The 23,170-nt window shown below is 35.3% G+C and overlaps 1 protein-coding gene across 1 annotated transcript in view; it reads right to left on the bottom strand.

Moving 5' to 3' along the window:
* Positions 1 to 21,943, bottom strand: part of LOC132546348 (uncharacterized) — a 104,950-nt gene extending 83,007 nt beyond the window's left edge. Inside the window, exons 1-16 of the mRNA XM_060210061.1 lie at positions 21,806 to 21,943; positions 19,171 to 19,227; positions 18,793 to 18,844; positions 18,099 to 18,259; positions 17,745 to 17,868; positions 16,739 to 16,846; positions 14,811 to 14,923; positions 14,349 to 14,420; positions 14,064 to 14,127; positions 13,780 to 13,821; positions 11,889 to 11,939; positions 11,494 to 11,714; positions 10,668 to 10,730; positions 8,313 to 8,418; positions 7,101 to 7,312; positions 1,049 to 1,105 (exon numbers count right to left, since the gene is read on the bottom strand). Of these exons, the coding sequence (XP_060066044.1) occupies positions 1,049 to 1,105; positions 7,101 to 7,312; positions 8,313 to 8,418; positions 10,668 to 10,730; positions 11,494 to 11,714; positions 11,889 to 11,939; positions 13,780 to 13,821; positions 14,064 to 14,127; positions 14,349 to 14,420; positions 14,811 to 14,923; positions 16,739 to 16,846; positions 17,745 to 17,868; positions 18,099 to 18,259; positions 18,793 to 18,844; positions 19,171 to 19,227; positions 21,806 to 21,943 (1,641 nt within the window). The remainder of the gene's footprint in view (positions 1 to 1,048; positions 1,106 to 7,100; positions 7,313 to 8,312; positions 8,419 to 10,667; positions 10,731 to 11,493; positions 11,715 to 11,888; positions 11,940 to 13,779; positions 13,822 to 14,063; positions 14,128 to 14,348; positions 14,421 to 14,810; positions 14,924 to 16,738; positions 16,847 to 17,744; positions 17,869 to 18,098; positions 18,260 to 18,792; positions 18,845 to 19,170; positions 19,228 to 21,805) is intronic.
* Positions 21,944 to 23,170: the final 1,227 nt, after the last annotated feature.

The following is a 23,170-nucleotide window of genomic DNA, read 5'->3' as shown; positions in this document are numbered from 1 at the left end:
CACCTAAAAAGGCCATAAGATAGGGATATTTTAAGGTAACCAAGAGGATATGAAATATGTACAATTAAAAATGACCAGGATGCTATGAAATATGCATATTATAAGGTAACCAAGAGGGTATTAACAAAACATATTATAAGGTAACCAAGAGGGTATGAAAAAAACATATTATAAGGTAACCAAGAGGGTATGAAAAATGCATATTACGTGGTAACGAAGAGGGTATGAAAAAAACATATTATAAGGTAACCAAGAGGGTATGAAAAATGCATATTATATGGTAACCAAGAGGGTATGAAAAATGCATATTATAAGGTAACCAAGAGGGTATGAAAAATGCATATTACATGGTAACGAAGAGGGTATGAAAAAAACATATTATAAGGTAACCAAGAGGGTATGAAAAATGCATGTTATATGGTAACCAAGAAGGTATGAAAAATGCATATTATATGGTAACCAAGAGGGTATGAAAAATGCATATTATAAGGTAACCAAGAGGGTATGAAAAAAACATATTATAAGGTAACCAAGAGGGTATGAAAAATGCATGTTATATGGTAACCAAGAGGGTATGAAAATGCATATTATATGGTAACCAAGAGGGTATGAAAATGCATATTATAAGGTAACCAAGAGGGTATGAAAAATGCATATTATAAGGTAACCAAGAGGGTATGAAAAAAACATATTATAAGGTAACCAAGAGGGTATGAAAAAAACATATTATAAGGTAACCAAGAGGGTATGAACAAAACATATTATAAGGTAACCAAGAGGGTATGAAAAATGCATATTATATGGTAACCAAGAGGGTATGAAATATGAATATTATAAGGTAAACAAAAGGGTATGAAATAAGCATATTATATGGTGACAAGGAGACTATGAAATCTATAATGTAAGTGACTAAAGGGACTATGAATTATGCATACCATAAGAAGACAAAAAGGCTTTGAAAGGGTCAATTAAGACAGCATTATATAACAAGTAAAGCTTTAAATAATGTTATTGTAGCTCAATAAAACAGAAATACTGAAGACCTTACCCTAAATCCATACTCTGCTCCAACATACTGCAGGTTCAGCTGCAGGTCTGTCTTATTCTGAGAAAACATTAATTATTTCATCCAAAGCATTTTTGTTTCTCTCACTATTTCAATAATATAGAATTATATTTCATTTTGTCATTATTAACTTTATCTATTTAATGAATTGATATTGTGTCACTACTCAATGAATCTTCAATTTTGTTATTCACTAATTTTTTAAATAAACTATTATTTATTAGTTCACAGCTATAAGATACAAGTGTCCTACTTGAATCATGTCCATTCCTAACCAACACAACTCACTTTTCTTTCTTTATTCCACGAGTGACTTGAATAAAGTCACAACGGTTTTAACCGACAATACATGTACAATATGTATTGTTTCATTTAGAGTAACCTTACTCAGGTCTTAAGATTTTTGAAAAGACTACCAATCCATTCAAGCACCTGAGGTTTTAATTTGCTTGCAAATCAAAATTTGATTGAGCTTAATTTTTTGTGGTCTTTCAAAAAGCACCGTTTTGTAGACATTCAATTTTGAGGTTAAATTTAGCTCAATTCATCTACTTATACTAATTTTAACAGTTTGTTGATATATATAAATTTGTGGATTAAGGTACCCGCAAAATCAATGAAAATAAAACTCCAACAAAAATGAATGATTTTACAGTATATATTCAGTCTATTAATCTCAGAACACAGTCAACACCTGATGTCATGTGGAATATGTGATTTATCCCTTATTACTCTACTTTAGTATCAATGAAGTTGTCTTATTAGCAAAAGCATGTGCAGACAAGTGTCTGGTCGTAAGACACTAGTGTTTGAAAACATCTACTGTTCAGAAGGTTGTATATGCAGTAATGTTTATTGCTGAGGGGGTTATTTGCTTGGTTATATTAATTGTTGGGGAAGTTGTGTGTTCATTAACATCTATTGTTGGGGAGGTTGTGTGTCCAGCAACATCTGTTGTTGGGGAGGTTGTGTATCCAGCAACATCTGTTGTTGAGAAGGTTGTGTGTCCAGCAACATCTGTTGTTGAAAAGGTTGTGTGTCCAGCAACATCTGTTGTTCAGGAGGTTGGGTGTCCAGCAACATATGTTGTTGAGGAGGTTGTGTGTCCCACAATATCTATTGTTGAGAAGGTTGTGTGTCCAGCAACATCTGTTGTTCAGGAGGTTGGGTGTCCAGCAACATATGTTGTTGAGTAGGTTGTGTGTTCAGCAACATCTGTTGTTGAAAAGGTTGTGTGTCCAGCAACATCTGTTGTTGAGGAGGTTGTGTGTCCAGCAACATCTATTGTTGACAATGTTGTGTGTCAAGCAACATCTGTTGTTGGGGAGATTGGGTGTCCAGCAACATATGTTGTTCAGGAGATTGGGTGTCCAGCAACATCTGTTTTTGAGAAGGTTGTGTGTCCAGCAACATCTGTTTTTGAGAAGGTTGTGTGTCCAGCAACATTTGTTGTTGAGGAGGTTGTGTGTCCAGCGACATCTATTCTTGAGGAGGTTGTGTGTCAAGAAACATCTGTTTTTGAGAAGGTTGTGTGTCCAGCAACATCTGTTGTTGAGGAAGTTGTGTGTCCAGCAACATCTATTGTTGAGGAGGTTGGGTGTCCAGCAACATCTATTGTTGGCAATGTTGTGCGTCCATCAACATCTGTTGTTGGGGAGGTTGTGTGTCCAGCAACATCTGTTGTTGGGGAGGTTGTGTGTCCAGCAACATTTGTTGTTGAGGAGGTTGTGTGTCCAGCAACATCTATTGTTGGGGAGGTTTTGTGTCCAGCAACATCTGTTGTTGAGGTTGTGTGTCCAGCAACATCTGTTGTTGGGGAGGTTGTGTGTCCAGCAACATCTATTGTTGACAATGTTGTGTGTCCAGCAACATCTATTGTTGGGGAGGTTATGTGTCCAGCAACATCTGTTGTTGAGGAGGTTGTGTGTCCAGCAACATCTGTTGTTGAGGACGTTGTGTGTACAGTAGTTTTTATTGGTAAGGAGGATTTGTATTCAGTAATATTTACTGGTGAGGAAGTTGTGTATTCAGTAATATTTACTGGTGAGGAGGTTGTGTATTCAGTAATATTTACTGGTGAGGAGGTTGTGTATTCAGCAATATTTACTGGTAAGGAGGTTGTGTATTCAGTAATATTTACTGGCGAGGAGGTTGTGTATTCAGTAATATTTACTGGTGAGGAGGTTGTGTATTCAGTAATATTTACTGGTGAGGAGGTTGTGTATTCAGTAATATTTACTGGTGAGGAGGTTGTGTATTCAGTAATATTTACTGATGAGGAGGTTGTGTATTCAGTAATATTTACTGGTGAGGAGGTTGTGTATTCAGTAATATTTCCTGGTGAGGAGGTTGTGTATTCAGTAATATTTACTGGTGAGGAGGTTGTGTACTCGGTATTCAGTTTAAACAGGTATTGTTGGTAAGGTTACTGTCTTCAACAAGTCAATATTGAGGATGTTTTGATCAGTAAGGTATCCAATCAAATATATCTTACGTAGTAACACTATACAAGCTGCCAGTGATAGACAACACATTTCTATTCAATGAAGTAATATTCAAATAAAGTTACACTATCCCCAATCCCAGTCCTCCATCAGTGTGTCACAACAGGCAGCTTGTAAGTGAAACAAGAAAGCCAGAAGAAACGGCCAAACAGATTAAAACAAAATATTTATTTCCAAAGTACCCGTTACCCAGAATGGACAAGGAAATAGACATGACATGACTTTAGATATAACTGGCTTCCACAAACAACTGTTGTGACACACTGACCATGGGCTCTACATCCGTCCAATTTCCTGCCATTTTTTTCTGGTTTTACCCTGAAAGTCAAATTTATAAGCTCTTTATATTTGTATGATAATCAGTAGTTGAAACTGAGGTCTCAATCTCTAAAGAGGCCTTAAAGACACTACAATACTACCACAGAAGTCACGTCATTATTACCATCATTGGCAATAATGTTATTACGAATTAACTGAATATCACAAAAATCATTAACAAATGTCTGATATATATATATATATAGTAATCAAAGTAAATATTTTATCAATTTATTATCAATATACACATGTTCTGATTATAATTTTGTGTCAATTTTACTCTTTCAGAACACCTGGTCTTGTTCTCCTTCATATTTTGCCGTAGTTTTAAGGAATTTGAGTTTGGATTATGATTATATTGACATATCAGTATTTTCTTGATGTTTTTTCTTTTACAAGGACATACTTGAACTTCCTGATGTGCCTGATAAACTGTATGTACTGTTTTATCATGTTATTTTAGATAAACATTTGTTCCAACTAAATTCAGATATAACATATTTTTGTAGGTTTCTTTTGGGTGCTTATATGTGGGAAAACTCTTTGTCAAATATTTTTAGGGACAAATTTAATGTTATAATTTGTATACTAACGGAAAAAAGAAATGCAAATTTTTGTACGGTGGTAAATATTTCAAATGTTTTATGGATGATCATATCATTGTTCAGATGTTTATATTAATTCCTCATTACTGATTAAAATTTGATAAGTTCTGTTGTCTTAACACAGACGGCGTTGGCATGGATAGCGTTTAAACGTGGATACCCTACGCCATTTCCAGATCAAAATCAATAGCGGGTGTGCCCACCTCGAGCTGCAGTTGCTGCTCTAACTCTCCTTACCATTGACCCCATCAAAGTGTTTATGGTCCTTTGTGGGATGTTATTCCACTCCTGAAGAAGGGCCTGCTAAGCTGAGCGACGTTTGGGATGTTGACGCGCTTCCTGAGCCTCCTTTCCAGCTCGTCCCACAAATGCTCGATCGGGGACAGATCTGGACTGTAGGGTGGCTAGTCGAGTACTAGGACATTGTTTTGGTTGAGGAAGTTACGACACACCCTAGCAACGTGCGGCCTCGCATTATCCTGCTGCAAAGTAAGGTTTCGCGCTTGGATTAATGGAAGGACATGAGGAATGAGGACCTGATCCTGATATCGGACGGCTGAAAGATTGCCTTGGATAATCACGAGAGGTGTTTTCACGCCATGAGAAATCCCCGCCCAAACCATAACAGACCCTCCCAAATTCTATCGTTTTCTTTAACGCATGCATCAAAATATCGCTCACCGCGACATGGATAGCAACGTTTTCGTCCATCTGACCTGTACAACGTGAACCGAGACTCGTCCGTGAATAACACTCGTCTCCAGTGGGCCAAGCAAAACCGATTTGGTGCATGTGCACGCAGCCATTGAATTCGATATTGACGTCACCTGGTTGTAAGTTGCGGACCGACGTAGGGACGTCGTGGCCTTAAATTGAACTCCCGCAACCGATTCCTAACTGTTCTTGGACACACACGGCGACCATGAGTGCCTACAATATATTTGCCGTCTCCGTCGCTGTCTGAAATCGGTTACGTAGGTGTGAGAGACGTATGCCCTGATCTTGACGTGGCTTCGTAACGGGTGGACGTCCGCTCCTGGGATGGTCAGCTAATCTTCCCATGGCCCTGAGACGCCCAACTAATTTAGCTATCGTTGATTCATGGACTCCAAATGGCTGGGTGACGAGACGTTGCGATTGGCCCTATAGAATTTGGGCAATAGCCCTACCCCTATCAACTTCGGACATTCGCGGCATGCTGCTTTTTAATTGCCTTGGAATGAAATGTTGTGCACTGGATGTGTGCAGTTCAAAACTTGAATTTGGTATGGTTTTCAAGTTGATAACACGTGGTAGTGCTATGGACACACACTTTGTTGGAAAATCTGTTCAAATCGTGCAGCGTCGCCCCTGGTCACGGTTGACCAAATTTAAACTGACGATTATTTAGACAGTACACTGAGGTATTCATGAGTCACATTTCACAACATTTGGTCTACAGATAAAAAAGTTATATTACCAAAACTGAACTTGCATTTCTTTTTTCTGCTAGTAAATATTGTATAGATCACATACAAAGCATGTCCGTGATACCTTAAATTCACATTAAATTTGGATTTCTCCTGGATTAACATTTAATTTGACTTTGTAAATCATATAACCTTGACATTTACATGGATTGACACCATGGAGACTTGGTATCAATTTGTACCAAACATGGAAAATAGTGTCCTCCAAATGACCACTAAATTATTGCTTCATTATAAAAAAAATTGTTTTATCTGAATTTAGTTGGAACCGCACTTCACTTTGTAACACTCATGACACATGTCATCATATATGCTGATGTCTGACGGTATGTCATACACATAGACATGATAAAAATCAACATATATGCTAATATATCAGTGTATGTCATATGACTACTTGTGACATGTCAACATGTATACTAATATCTGATGGCATATCACACACCCAGCCAGAATACATGTCAACATGTACACAATATCTGACAGTGTATCACACACCTAGACAGAATACATGTCAACATGTACACAATATCTGACAGTATATCACACACCTAGACAGAATACATGTCAACATGTACACAATATCTGACAGTATATCACACACCTAGACAGAATACATGTCAACATGTACACAATATCTGACAGTATATCACACACCTAGACAGAATACATGTCAACATGTACACAATATCTGACAGTGTATCACACACCTAGACAGAATACATGTCAACATGTACACAATATCTGACAGTATATCACACACCTAGACAGAATACATGTCAACATGTACACAATATCTGACAGTGTATCACACACCTAGTCAGAATACATGTCAACATGTACACAATATCTGACAGTATATCACACACCTAGACAGAATACATGTCAACATGTACATGATATCTGACAGTGTGTCACACACCTAGACAGAATACATGTCAACATGTACACAATATCTGACAGTGTGTCACCTAGTATCTCTTCTCTCTACCTGTCAAACTAGTATCTGAGAGTAAGTATGTCATATACTGTTTAGTGATGACGATATATTGCCTTCTCAGAAACTGGCATTGAGATGACATACAGGTTAATTTTGTTAAAGGTTAATATTAGATTAAGAATGTGTATGAGAACTTACCCCATGTATATACTGGACAGTTGTGTCTGTGAGGTGTGGGCGTAAGGTGCTATCTCGTATGATACGCCCCAGCTGTATTGAGTAGTGTTCCTTGCAGGCGGTGCTTGAGGACGGTGACTGTAGCATGGTTCGTGGCTGCCACATCATATCTACACTGAGAGCATTTGGGATCTGTACCACCCTAACTCCAGCCTCATCCAAGAGGACAGTTCCTGTACAAGGAACATAACAAATACAGTAAACATGTCCATTTACTTATATTCTTACTTGGAACCTTTAAACTTGACTGACAACCATAAAAATTCAATCTGGTGTAGAACTTGATGATGTGATGTTAAGGCATGAATATGATGTAAATGTGTTTGGTTTAATAAGATAATCTTGTCCAAAATCTTTGTGCTATGGACAGATGTGCCAACAGAGAGAAACACAAACTAAACAATGTGATTACAATGTACATAAGGGTATGAAAATGTTAGGAGTCTGGGCTTCCGAGTTCTGTTGCTTTAAACAAAGACTAATATGGTGGTCACACTATATCACATGAAATCTCCTAATGATCTTTTCTACATGATTCTCTCATTTAAGCTAACTATGGCCATGGAGTATCCACCAGAGATATCTTATCTTGTGGTCAGTGGTCTCTGAAGTTGGCCAGACCAGACATCCTACCCGTGGGTGACTGATTACTGGTGTTTGTCAGACCAGATATCCTACCTGTGTGTGACTGATTACTGGTGTTTGACAGACCAGATATCCTACCTGTGTGTGACTGATTACTGGTGTTTGTCAGACCAGACATCCTACCCGTGGGTGACTGATTACTGGTGTTTGTCAGACCAGATATCCTACCTGTGTGTGACTGATTACTGGTGTTTGACAGACCAGACATCCTACCTGAGGGTGACTGATTACTGGTGTTTGACAGACCAGACATCCTACCTGTGGATGACTGATTACTGGTGTTTGTCAGACCAGACATCCTACCTGTGAATGACTGATTACTGGTGTTTGACAGAACAGACATCCTACCTGTGGATGACTGATTACTGGTGTTTGACAGACCAGACACCCTACCTGTGGATGACTGATTACTGGTGTTTGTCAGACCAGACATCCTACCTGAGGGTGAGTGGTTACTGGCATTTGACAGACCAGACACCCTACCTGTGGGTGACTGATTACTGGTGTTATCCAGAAGAGACATCCTACCTGGAGGTGAGTGGTTGCTAGTGTTGGAGCTGATCCGTACTGTGTAGACATCAAATAATCCCCATTCATCGTCCTGTATCTGTTGTTGGGGTGCAACAGGCACAACCTGAAAGCAGAGTGTATGTTTGTATATCCAACGAAAAAATTTAGCTCTCATTTAATATAAACATTTTTCGCGCATAGCCATAGAAGTGCTAAATGTATATGACCACTAAAGTTGCCATGATGCTTGAAACAGATCAACAAAAATTGGAAACACAATTTAGTAATACCAATAATTTGTACAACAATCCAGTAACACAATGTCTAATGGCTTGAACAGCCTGTTGTTTTTACAACACATCTAATATTCCTGTAGTCTCCAACGACTTGTTTGGTGTGTTGGCAGCATGGGCTCTCACAAGCCACACAAGAGTGAATAGGCTTCAGAGGTGAGAGTCTGAAGTCAATGTTTGTTATGTCAGTGTCACCCTTTGTTATCCTGAAGAGGGAATGAAAGACAATGCATACTACCCACGAGTTGTAATCATTTATTCAGTATCTATGTTGACACATATTGAAAAACTAGTAAATCATACCCGTAATTCTGTTCACCTGTTCTGACTGCTGAGATTACACTACAAATAGAACGGGAATTCCCTGTTCTGACTGCTGAGATTACACTACAAATAGAACGGGAATTCCCTGTTCTGACTGCTGAGATTACACTACAAATAGAACGGGAATTCCCTGTTCTGACTGCTGAGATTACACTACAAATAGAACGGGAATTCCCTGTTCTGACTGCTGAGATTACACTACAAATAGAACGGGAATTCCCTGTTCTGACTGCTGAGATTACACTACAAATAGAACGGGAATTCCCTGTTCTGACTGCTGAGATTACACTACAAATAGAACGGGAATTCCCTGTTCTGACTGCTGAGATTACACTACAAATAGAACGGGAATTCCCTGTTCTGACTGCTGAGATTACACTACAAATAGAACGGGAATTCCCTGTTCTGACTGCTGAGATTACACTACAAATAGAACGGGAATTCCCTGTTCTGACTGCTGAGATTACACTACAAATAGAACGGGAATTCCCTGTTCTGACTGCTGAGATTACACTACAAATAGAACGGGAATTCCCTGTTCTGACTGCTGAGATTACACTACAAATAGAACGGGAATTCCCTGTTCTGACTGCTGAGATTACACTACAAATAGAACGGGAATTCCCTGTTCTGACTGCTGAGATTACACTACAAATAGAACAGGAATTCCCCACTTTCACGACTTCACAATTTATACCATGTTTCCCAGCGCTAAATATAACCTGGCTGAAAAGGTACCCAGAATGCTTTATATTGACTGCGCCAATTTAAATTGTTTTGCAGTATATCATTAACATGGTTTTCTTGTTAATGAAAAAATAGCAAATCCCGAAATAGACAGGTTTATCAATTATCAAAATTATGAAAGGTATGAATCAAGATATGAACAGAATACTTGATTCATTTTACACAAGGGGATATTTTCTGATTGCCCTAACTATGGTTAGAAAGTCAGGAAGAAAAGGTCAGCTTTAAAAATGTCATTAAATGAAACTCTCTTGAATACAACACTGATCAGAATTTTACTTGTATCCATCATGTGACAACACATAATAAGTGGATGTCTTATCTTGATGTGACCTTCTAATTTCCCAGATAGTGGTTATCTTGTATGCAGCATTGGTCCAGATTCTGAACCATCCTTAGACCATACTCATCTCATGGATCTGTCTCAATACTACTTCCCAATCAGGAGTAGTGCTAACAAGATTTTCAAGATGGCTGTCATGCATGGTAACCATAGCAGCTACCCTGAATACATTGAGCATACATCAGTGTAAGTCAGTATTTCCCTCAGAATCATGGACCATCATTGAAAGTCTCATCTCCTTACAACTTTCAGTTCAGAGGAAGTAGCCATAGCAATATTTTCCATTAAATCCATCCTGAATGTCATATGGGTCTAAACCTCCTTTGGTATTGTTAATGGACCATGTTCCACTCACTAGTGGAGATCTTGTCTTGGTAGTATCATCCTTTTAAGAAGATCAACAATAACGAGATCTCATCTAAACATGGAGATGACAGCACACCAAGATAAAACTCTTCTGGTATTTTGACCTGGACTTGAAACTTTGACCTTTGACCTTTGACAATCTATCATGCACTTACTTATTTCTTCTTGATCAACTTTGCCCCATAATATAATTACAAAATATTTGCTTGTGAATAAACTTTTGACCTTTAATTTCTGACCTAGTGGCCTTGACCTGTAGTCAGGTTACTTTCTATTGAGAATGGGAGTTATGGGTCTTACCTGGAATCCATAGTCTGCTGATATCTCATCATAGCCTACTGGTACATCCACCTCCTGGACATCCTAAAAAATCAAGTTTATTGATGACACAGAAAGGTCTGATATACCCAGTAAGCTTAAGTGAACTATAACCAAAACATTATCACATTTACACATGTGTTTTATTTTTATATTAAATATGGCCTATATTTAATGCTGAATTGAAACAGTTCAAATTTTATAAATCCATGAGCTAAAAAGTGTTGACAACATATATTCTGTGGACAATTATCTAATTGCTCATTTTAATGGGATTTGTTTTCTTTTTTAACCAAAGTATCATACTTGTAAATGAGCAGGCAAAGACTGTGATTTTAAGTAATGTTTTGGTGACATATATCTGATATTAAACATAAGTATAAAAGTGTATTGTTTAATCCTAGATATGAGCTGTTTACATGTGATCAGTTGTTACAATCAGCTCTGTGCCACACACAGATATGATATTACTGAAATGTGCTAAAACTGTATTTAATAGAAATACTGTTCAGTAATATAAATTTATTTATAAGTAGTGTTCATTGTAATTAACAACTCTTTTCTCTTGTATAACTACACAAGATGGGTAATGTAAGACTAGTAAGAGTTATGTCCCTTGTTTGTACTTGTTGAAATATAAATGTGTAGTATGTTTTTATCTATATTTGTTGTTGGGTTACAGATTGTTATGATTGAGCCAATAAAGCCTGGTTCCTGAACTCATTAAAATGGTTGTGTTGTTTCACTTCAAACACTGCCAGTGTCACATTTATATCAGTTCAAATGTATGACAAAATAGAAGACTTACAGCTTTAACACTGACTTTCCTGGGGACCGGGTCAGTGAAAATTGGAGGCTCAGGAAAGTCCTTTCGTATGACATGACCCCATCTGATGGTGTAGCTGTCTATGACTCCCATACTACCAAGGTCTGTAGGCGCATCCCACAGGAGGCGAATCAACATTGATGAATTCACGCCTCCATACTCAACACATAGCGATACATTCTCCACGCTTCCAGGAGGAGAAACTGGAATGTAAACAATGTCAATATTTAAGAACATTTGGCACCTTATATTACTCACATACGGATTAAGAGTACCAACGGAATCAACAAAAACAAAGTCCTGACAAAAATTAACGATATTAAGGTATATATGAGAAAGTATGATTGTTCAGAGTAATCTAAGGACCTAGTACTTACAAGTGACAGCAGATGCAGCTGCACATGGAGAGTTTAATCTAGTTTGACAATCTGAAATGTAAGAAGTGAAATAAGTTGATTAGACTCATCCCAATGATGATGACCAACTGAAGGCTTAACACATAACCTAATTAACTGACTATAGACTATACACATAACCTAATTAACTGACTACAGACTATACACATAACCTAATTAACTGACTAAAGGCTATACACATAACCTAATTAACTGACTATAGACTATACACATAACTTAATTAACTGACTATAGACTATACACATAACCCAATTAACTGACTATAGACTATACACATAACCCAATTAACTGACTAAAGGCTATACAAATAACCCAATTAACTGACTATAGACTATACACATAACCCAATTAACTGACTATAGACTATACACATAACCTGATTAACTGACTAAAGACTATACACATAACCCAATTAACTGACTAAAGGCTATACACATGACCCAATTAACTGACTATAGACTATACACATAACCCAATTAACTGACTAAAGGCTATACACATAACCTAATTAACTGACTATAGACTATACACATAACCTGATTAACTGACTAAAGACTATACACATAACCCAATTAACTGACTAAAGGCTATACACATGACCCAATTAACTGACTATAGACTATACACATAACCCAATTAACTGACTAAAGGCTATACACATAACCTAATTAACTGACTATAGACTATACACATAACTTAATTAACTGACTATAGACTATACACATAACCCAATTAACTGACTATAGACTATACACATAACCTAATTAAATGACTAAAGACTATACACATAACCCAATTAACTGACTAAAGACTATACACATAACCTGATTAACTGACTATAGACTATATACATAACCTAATTAAGCAACTAAAGACTATACACATAACCTAATTAACTGACTATAGACTATACACATAACCTATACACATAACCTAATTAACCAGCTAAAGACTATACACATAACCTAATTAACTGACTATAGACTATACACATAACCTAATTAACCAACTAAAGGTTATACACATAACCTATACACATAACCTAATTAACCGGCTAAAGACTATACACAAAACATAATTAACTGACTAAAGACTATACACATAACCCAATTAACTGACTAAAGACTATACACATAACCTAATTAACCTGCTAAAGACTATACACATAACCTAATTAACCGGCTAAAGACTATACACAAAACATAATTAACTGACTAAAGACTACACACATAACCTAATTAACCGGCTAAAGACTATACACATAACCTAATTAACTGGCTGAAGACTATACACAAAACATAATTAACCGACTATTGACTATACACATAACCCAATTAACTGACTATAGACTATACACATAACCTAATTAACTGACTAAAGGCTGTACACATAACCTAATTAACCGACTAAATCTATACACAAAACCTAATTAATCGACTAAAGGCTATACACATGACCTAATTAACTGACTAAAGGCTATACACATAACCTTATTTTATATACATTATCTCTGATTCTCTAAGATTTTTCTAACAAAAAGATGCCATTGGTCAGAGTCTAAGGACCTAGCTGGTGGCTACCTCACTGAACATATGGAAGGTCTAAAACATGCCATCCACAGCGATTACGGTAAAGTGTCGTGCTCAAAGACACAGCCATGTCCCCACAGACCAGCCTATTTCCCAACTTCCTGGGAAACCTAAACTGTCAAGGGTAGTTAACATCAAACTATGTACCTAAGAGTTAACATAGACCAACACTTAATAATTTATCTGTAGTAATATGTCCACACTAAATGACATCTGTATTGTTAAAGTATGAGGAAAGGTCTCTCAGGGTAAAAGGTACTTACATGCTGCTGCTACACATGGAAAGTTGAATATGTTTTGGCAATCTGAAAAAAAAAATCAGTTATGTAATACTTAAATCAGAGAGTCAATTATGCTCTGTCCAACTAGGCTAAACATTGAAATATCTGCTGTGAAATATACTGACGAAACATTTTTTGTGGTAATTGCTGTAACCATATCTGAGTACCACACTTCTAATGAAACATTGGTTATCTGTTTACCTGTTGTATTATGTCTGAAGTATGAGAAATACCAAAGTGTTGAGTGCTCATAATTTTGAGTGTACCTGTAAGATCCAGTGTAAAGTTTGTCCATGGTCCTAATAGGCCACACTTGGTTTCAGCCCGAACCTACAGAAGAAATTCTTTTTTAAACTATAACAAGCCAAATCAACAATCAACTTCCAACTCCTGAACCTTTGTGTAAGGTAAAACTTTCCCAAACATTATAGAGTAGGCCTTGGGGCAACAAGTTATGCTGAAATCACTCCGAGATCATCATAATAACAAAGAAACATTATATATTCTACATTGCATTTAGTGTAGAAGTCATTAGATAAAAGAGAACAAACCTGCCCCTGATAAAGACAGCCATATGCGTCAGCGTTGATGTGCATAAGAATTCTGCGGTAACTGGCGGCAGACTGTAATAGAAGACAGCATCATTAAGTTCCATATTTTGTTTATCTGAACACTTCAAAACCTCAGATATTCAACCTGGACAAATCAGATAAAATCTCTCACAAATCGTGCCATTCATGCAATTTCCTTGGAAATGTATTCAGTCAAGGGAATTTACTTTCAAAAAATCACTTTTCTCATATCGAACATTTGGCGAAAGCTTGATCAAAATCCCTTCAGACGTGAAATTGCTTTAGTGTGAAATCTTCAAACTAGATAGTAATTTTCTATAAAAAGTAACAATGAGCCTAAATTTGTTTCTTTAGTTTTTTTTTTAGGTCATCGTTATTTGTCATTGTTTTGTGCTAGTTAATATTTTCCTGAAAATTTGTTTTGTCAATAAAGATACTTACAGTATTTGTACCTCTCTCAAAGATAGGCATTATGTTGGTTAATTTGTTGTTACAAGTCATTCTGGGTGTGTCATTCCATTTGTATTCTAGCATAGCACTAGGTGTGTCCCATCCTACATACAAAACAGATGGTAAATGGAAACAAAAAACTACAGTGTCATTGAGGTTTACAAGAAAAAGCAGTACCTGCTGCCATACATGACCTTTTTTGGGCCCCGAGATACTGTAGCTGAGCTTTTCAATAGCCTCATACAGCTGACTGTCGAGATGCTGTTTAGGTAGCCAGGCCACTAGAGGTTCTATACAAGGGTGTGAAGAAATAGATGGTAGACTATTTGGAATGATGTTTAATGATATCATCATAAGCATTGTCTTTTCCTGTTAAAGTTGAATGTATTTAGGTATAAGACAGGTTTCCTGATTGGTTTGACTGATTCTATTTTATCTTCAAACTCATCGATCCAGCACTGAAATTAGAGTCCTAGACTCTTCATCAATACAGCTGTAGGGGCACTCTGCCCCTACCCCCAACCCCCAACCCCCAAACTGATTAAAATCATGAAATTTTTGTTTGGGTATGATACATAAACAACCCAGTGCTAGATTTTTCTGTCTTGATTCATTAGTCTCCTGTATGTCACTTTGTACCAAAGAGATATAGCCATTTTTATTCCTAATGCGTAACTCACAAGGAAGGCAATCTGGTCAAAACAAACGAGTTGAATAAGTATTTCACAAGTACTATATCAGTCCAAAAGTTTCTGTCTAAGAACCAATGATTTATTTTTGTCCAAGTCAACTGCAATGCAGATAATGAGTCAGAACCATTCACGAAAGTGGTTCGAGTGTAATTTTGACAAAATTTATCATAAAGAAACAATGCCATATCAATGTGTGTTGGAGATTGATTTCTCTCAGTGAAGGGCAGTATTCTGCAGCAAAACATCATTCCAAGCCTCAAATGAAATTTCCTATCAGCCCTTGACTAAAATAAATTGATCCTGACCACAAACAGGTAACAGATGTCATAACCTTAATCCGTTGCCAAGTAATCAGATGCATATTGGTGAGCCTCTGACAAAGGTTTATTGAAATTGGCCGTCATTAGTCTGAAAGATGTGAAGTATGACCATATGTGATGATAATACAGGGGTGAATGGAAGCTGACTGATTTGACTTGGACACCTATAAATATCTATGACATCTATTTGTCTGCAGTGTAACTGTTCAGTGAATTCTTACAGGCAGTGCAGCAACCAGTCAATGAAAGACTATGAGAAATGCAAGAGACCCATATGGCCTGTATTGCTCATCTTGTTACAGCAGTCTCCTTGTCAGAATAATCTATACAATTATACCATTCAGGATGCAAAAAAGGTCCATATCTGGTCCCCTTTCCACCATTTATAATACAAGGTCATTCTTCTTCACTTAAGAATGTTTCAGACCAAATTTGGTCAAGATTACTTGATGGAAAAACCTACCATTTAATACAAATTGATTAACTCTTTACTCAACTATGTCTGGACAAAATTTGATAAAATCTTATTAATCTAACCAACAGTGATATACTTAAAGCATTTACCTTTGTCCCTTGGTTTATATAAACTGAAATATTGTCTTTCTTACTCTTTACACCCATTGATTCCCATTCATCCAATGATGCTCGAGACCAAATTTGATAAAAATCCAAACAGGCATTTGGTTTATTCGTAGTGTTTCAAAGGGAAACTTGACAAATAGTTTACAGAGACCACACCATAGCATACTAATAAGCTTACTAATCCCTTCGACCGGTTATACTAACAAACTTTGTCACTGTGTAAAATGCAGAATGTTGAATCTAAAAATGCATACAAAGAAAAAATTGCTTGGAATGACTTTTTCTTTCAAACTCCTATTTGATTGTTATTGATTTGATGTCTCACCAGGAAGGCCGTCCCACTGAATGATCGCCATGAATTCTTGTGTGCCAGGGTAATAGTAAATTCCTCGCCCAAGAAAGGTAACATTGTGTACAGGATCAATGTGAAATGCTGTGGAAGAAGTGGAAGTGTATCGTTAGTGACAGTGATGACTAACTGTTTATCCTGAAGTCTCCTGAAAATCTATAACCTATTGATGTCAAAATGACAACAAGGAGTTCAAGCACAAAGTTTCAACTTTATCAACCATACCTATCTATTTCCCAAATCTAAAATGAGAGATAAAGTGTAGCATGATAACTAGTATTAGAACTTTAGATGATGACAGGTAGTAGAACCTTTGACAAAAACTAGTAGTAGAACTTTAGAGGATAACTAGTATTTGAACCTTAGACAATAACTAGAAATAGAACCTTGGATAATGGTAAGTAGTAGAACCTTAGACAATAACTAGTATTAGAACCTTAGACAATAACTAGTATTAGAACCTTAGACAATAACTAGTATTAAAACATTAGACAATAACTAGTATTAGAACCTTAGACAATAACTAGTATAAGAACCTTAGACAATAACTAGTATTAGAACCTTAGACAATAACTAGTATAAGAACCTTAGACAATAACTAGTATAAGAACCTTGGACAATAACTAGTATAAGAACCTTAGACAATAACTAGTATAAGAACCTTGGACAATAACTAGTATAAGAACCTTAGACAATAACTAGTATTAGAACTTTAGACAATAACTAGTATTAGAACCTTAGACAATAACTAGTATAAGAACATTAGACAATAACTAGTATAAGAACCTTAGACAATAACTAGTATTAGAACCTTAGACAATAACTAGTATAAGAACATTAGACAATAACTAGTATTAGAACATTAGACAATAACTAGTATTAGAACCTTAGACAATAACTAGTATTGAAACCTTACAGGGTAACTAGTAGCAGAACCTTAGATAATCTTCGACAATTCAGCTACAAAGAAGGTGGTACTTACCTGAGGCAGATATATAGGTATAATTTGAAAATCCACGTGATCCATGTCTGTTAATGGCTATGACACGAAAGTGATGGTCTGAACACACATCCACAATGTCAATTGTACACGACAATGTTTGGATCTGAATTTAAAGTAAGGAGTCATCATAAGTAGCGTCGTTCTGAATCTAAAGTATACTTACTACCTTGTATATCTTCATTTTATACATAAGTATGTAAGACATCTACGTTTCTAATTTACACAAAAATAAAGATTGTCATTATTTGAAGAACAATGACTTACTTAGAACTGAATACATTTGCAGGGCAGGAACATTCTATATATATATATACTCTAAAATTACCAACATACCTCATATATTGCATTTTCCCAAATCTGGCTGTTAATTTTCTTGTACTGGACTGCATATAAAACTTGACTTCGTGACTTGCTTGGTTGCCAGGACAATTTGACTTGGTTATATTTTACTTTCCATTGGTTTAGAACTGGAATTTCTGGTAAAAGGGACAGATCTAAAAACAAAGAAACACCATTAGCAAACACATCAGCAAAATACAGAACCACTTTTATAAAACATCAAATTTACTGATAAAATGAAGCTTATCAATGAAATAATGTCTTTTTCAACTTACTCATATACTATATCCAATCTAACTTATTAAACTGAGTCATGTGCATACATAATCAAACTTTACTGATTGATAAAGAGAAATTTACTCAGTGTAACACCTCTTTGTGAAAATGGCTGCTACCTTTTATTTTCATGTTAGAAGGTCAAAATTAGAGATAAGAACTGAAAATATAAAACCTTATTCAAATCAAGGATGAAATACATACAACTACAGACATGATAGCTGGGTCAATTCAGAGGTGTGAAAAACAACTGATAATATAACACCTTATTCAACACAGGAATGAAATACATACAACTAAAGATATAACAGATTGATCAACTCAGGAGTGGAAAACATACAATCATCCAGTTACTGGTACACATTATGTGATGTACACACAGGGGAGAATTGAATGAAAATGAAACACTCACTGAAAAATTTGCCAAGGCCATGGTCAGCACACGTCCCTGCACAGCCAGGATCCTGGAGACAGCAATAGTGAAAATCAAACATGAACACCATCATCAGAATGCCAGGCAGTAAACAAAATTGACCTACTGGAAACTTTCTTACTATATACAACATATAATACAATATATATACACTACTGTATTTTTCTTTTCCAAGTTATGTGTTACAACAGATCTAAGAATTTAATATTTCATCATCTCAAACATCATGTTGTAGGTGGAAATGTTGATCTCCCGAATTCAAACGCAGTCTTGCATGGATTCAGTTACCAGGGTTATGAGCCAAAATTCATAACTTGCACTTGGAAAGAGAACATATAATTCTCAAATCATACTTACATCACACATTGTCATCCATAACCCAAACTGGTTATGGCAAGTTGTATCACAATAAGACTGAAACAGAACAATAAATAAAATAACAAGGGAATTATATATGTAATTATACAAGTAGGATGTAGGAGAGTGTAATTATACATGTAATTATAGAACTAGGCAACATGAGAGTAATTCTACATGTAATTATACAAATAAGAAGTAGGAGACTATCATTATACATGTAATTATTCAAAGAGAAAGTAGGACAATGTTATTCTACATGTGACTTTACGAATGAAAATTGAGACAGTGATTATACAAATAGGCAGCAGGGGTGTAATTTTTTTAAAATGTTATTATACAAATATGAAGTAGTTCAGCAAACAACAGCAGTGCAATAAACTCTACATGTAATTACATAATGAAGTTTCAGTAGGGCAATTCTACATGTAATTACATAATGAAGGTTCATCAGGACAATTCTAAATGTAATTACATAATTAAGTTTCAGTAGGACAATTCTACATGTAATTACATATTGAAGTTTCATCGGGACAATTCTAAATGTAATTACACAATGAAGTTTCAGTAGGGTATTTCTACATGTAATTACAAAATGAAGTTTCATCAGGACAATTTTACATGTAATTACATAATGAAGTTTCAGTAGGACAATTCTACATGTAATTACATAATGAAGTTTCATTAGAACAATTCTACATGTAATTACATAATGAAGTTTCATTAGAACAATTCTACATGTAATTACATAATGAAGTTTCATCAGGACCATTCTACATGTAATTACATAATGAAGTTTCATTAGAACAATTCTACATGTAATTACATAATGAAATTTCATCAGGACCATTCTACATGTAATTACATAATGAAGTTTCATCAGGACCATTCTACATATAATTACATAATGAAGTTTCATTAGAACAATTCTACATGTAATCACATAATGAAGTTTCAGTAGGGTATTCTACATGTAATCACATAATGAAGTTTCAGTAGGGTATTCTACATGTAATTACATAATGAAGTTTCATCAGGACAATTCTACATGTAATTACATAATGAAGTTTCAGTAGGACAATTCTACATGTAATTACATAATGAAGTTTCATTAGAACAATTCTACATGTAACTACATAATGAAGTTTCATCAGGACCATTCTACATGTAATTACATAATGAAGTTTCATTAGAACAATTCTACATGTAATCACATAATGAAGTTTCATCAGGACCATTCTACATGTAATTACATAATGAAGTTTCATTAGAACAATTCTACATGTAATCACATAATGAAGTTTCAGTAGGGTATTCTACATGTAATTACACAATGAAGTTTCATCAGGACCATTCTACATGTAATTACATAATGAAGTTTCATCAGAAAAATTGTGCATGTACTTTTCACAAATCAGCCACAATAGGGAAATCTATTTGTAATTATACAAACAAAATACAGTGATATTCAGTATATTTTAGTTTCAAAAGTTTTGAAAGTCAGGAGGTGAGTGGCTATATATATGTGTAGTACATTTGTAAAAGCATGTTAGTTACAGCAGGTATTTCTTTGTACAAAACATCATTATAAGAATAGAAATAAGAGAATAATTCTACAAGTAATCACACCTACAGTTCAAAATAATATCTGGTCAGGTGATACTATTATTTGAAATTTTAAATTACACAAATCTGAAAAGCATTGCAATGGAGCAGTTCTACGATATACTGTTTGTAAAACTTGCATATACCACAAGTTATCCCTGCTACCACATGAAAAAGTAAGACAACTTTAAAAATTGCTGTAATACACAAAACAATTAACATGCAATTGCAAAAAATAACACAAGCATTGATCAAGTTCACAAAGGTTTTTACAATGTAAGTATGATCAAATAAAAAATCAGTAACAAATATCACAAAGAGGAAGTAACTCCAAACAAAGCTGTTCTCTGTATTATTTTGTTATAAAAGTTAGATTTCTAAGATCGTATGAATGGAGATGTTATCATTAGCTTTGGTATGACGTCTGGAGTGTGGAAGGATATATTTATCATAATAATGGGATGGGAACATACAGGTGGTGTAATTGATCTGAACTGGTCTTATCATTCCACTGGAACAAATGGACAAGCTGGATAAGACAAACCAGACTATCTATTGAATAAAGGAGAAAAGTGTGACCTAACATGTTGTGTACAACAGCCAATCCCTATACTTGTGTCCTAACAAGGTGACCTTAATGTAGAATAGGTTTGTCTGTTGGTTTCATTTTTCCATAATTTGCCAATAGCTATTTTACAAAGTCATTGAATAATGTTAAACAGAAGAAAATGACTTGCAAAATGATGACAATCATGAGTGATGTGGTCAATTCATAAATACAAAATATGTCTTTAGAAACATAATCAAAGTACATGATTTCATAGCTATATATTGTGAGTGAATTTACCTATAAATGAAAAAAGAGATAAAAACTCATATAAAAAACTAATTCACTTTTTTCACACTTCATTTATGTTAAAATTTTATTCTGCAGTAAAAAATGATTTAAAGAACATGTCTGTCAATATTTCTTAATGATCTATTTTTGAATAGAAACCAGAAAGTACATGTATATATAAATAGCACTTACCTCATTTTCCATACACAGTGCTCCACATTGTGTAGAACACAGTACACTTGTGGTGTATCTGTCATACTTATGGCAGTCCACATGTTCCACCCCTCTATACAGCACTGTTAAAATAAAAAGTAAACTGGCTATTTCCATGATAATTGGATGATAAAATTAACACACACTCCCTCCTCCACGTCCCCTGTGTGGACATTCATGGTGGCAGTAATGTTGCCGTTGGGAAATCTGCGAATGCCACCAGCTTGGGTGATAAGCTTTCCCAAAGCTACCATAACCTCTTAACATGAGCTGTGATAAGATATCTAGAACAGTTTTATTGACAAAACAAGCCAAAATAATATGGTGAAATAAGACCTGTTATGTATATAAAACACACAAAATATTTTCAATATTACATTGCAGATATGTATATATCTATATAAAATTATATAAAATATACAAATTTGGTTTTAGCCAAAACATTCGCTGATTCCACCACAAATAATTGTAACAAAGGTCACCATTTCTTTCAATGCCTCTGCTTGAATCTGATTTAAACCCAGGACATCTAGTTTACTAGTCTTACGCTCTGCCGATCAAGTTTTCACTAGCTCAGCGATATATTGCAGTTGATATTTTACCAGGGTTACATACTTTCTCTCCAAGAATTAACTTGTCGAGTTACCAGGGGTTACAACAATGTATTTATTTCTGGGTACCTATATGGAGGCCAATGTAACATAGGTCTTTATTCATTTCACTGTTTCTACCAAGATTTGAACACAGGAACTCTGATTTACTAGTCTTACACTCAGTAGAACAAGCTAAGAAGTTCTCCCTAGCTAAGCAATATATTGCAGCAAGTATTTTATTTTACCACTGTTACATACTGTCAAATCATATATCTTCCAGGGGCTCTAATTTTGTGGTTTTCTGCAAATATGCTTTTGTTGGAACTTGATTTGTTGACAAATCGTGCTTACAAAACTCAATTGGACCGAAGTCCGTGTCAAATTTTATCTGTTTATCATTACCTTGACATATAACATTGTGAATTTAGATTACCGCTAAAACACAAAAATAAATCCTGACACAAATTAATAATTTTACTGTAACTGCATTGTAGTATTTGAAATTTATTTTTCATTTCTTTAAGAAAAGGTTACATTGGTTTTCTTTTTCTGTTTTTTTTTTTAATTCAACAAAAATAATTTAATCTAATTATTTTGAAATATGTATTGAAGTACTTGTCTGCAGGTTGAAATGACTGAATTAGCTTTAAAACTCTAACAGCTTCTTTGAAACCTTGTACGTTACTAATTTATAGGAAATAGAACTTCCTTAATATTTATTTTTATACAGGGATGATGGCAGGCTTTCCAG

This window comes from Ylistrum balloti, unplaced genomic scaffold (genome assembly GCF_031769215.1).
Source record: "Ylistrum balloti isolate Yb309-2 unplaced genomic scaffold, AGI_CSIRO_Ybal_v1 Utg369886, whole genome shotgun sequence".
NCBI classification, from domain to species: Eukaryota; Metazoa; Mollusca; class Bivalvia; order Pectinida; family Pectinidae; genus Ylistrum; species Ylistrum balloti.
The sequence above is the reverse complement of the archived record's forward strand: the minus strand, read 5'-3'. Positions and strand labels throughout refer to the sequence as shown.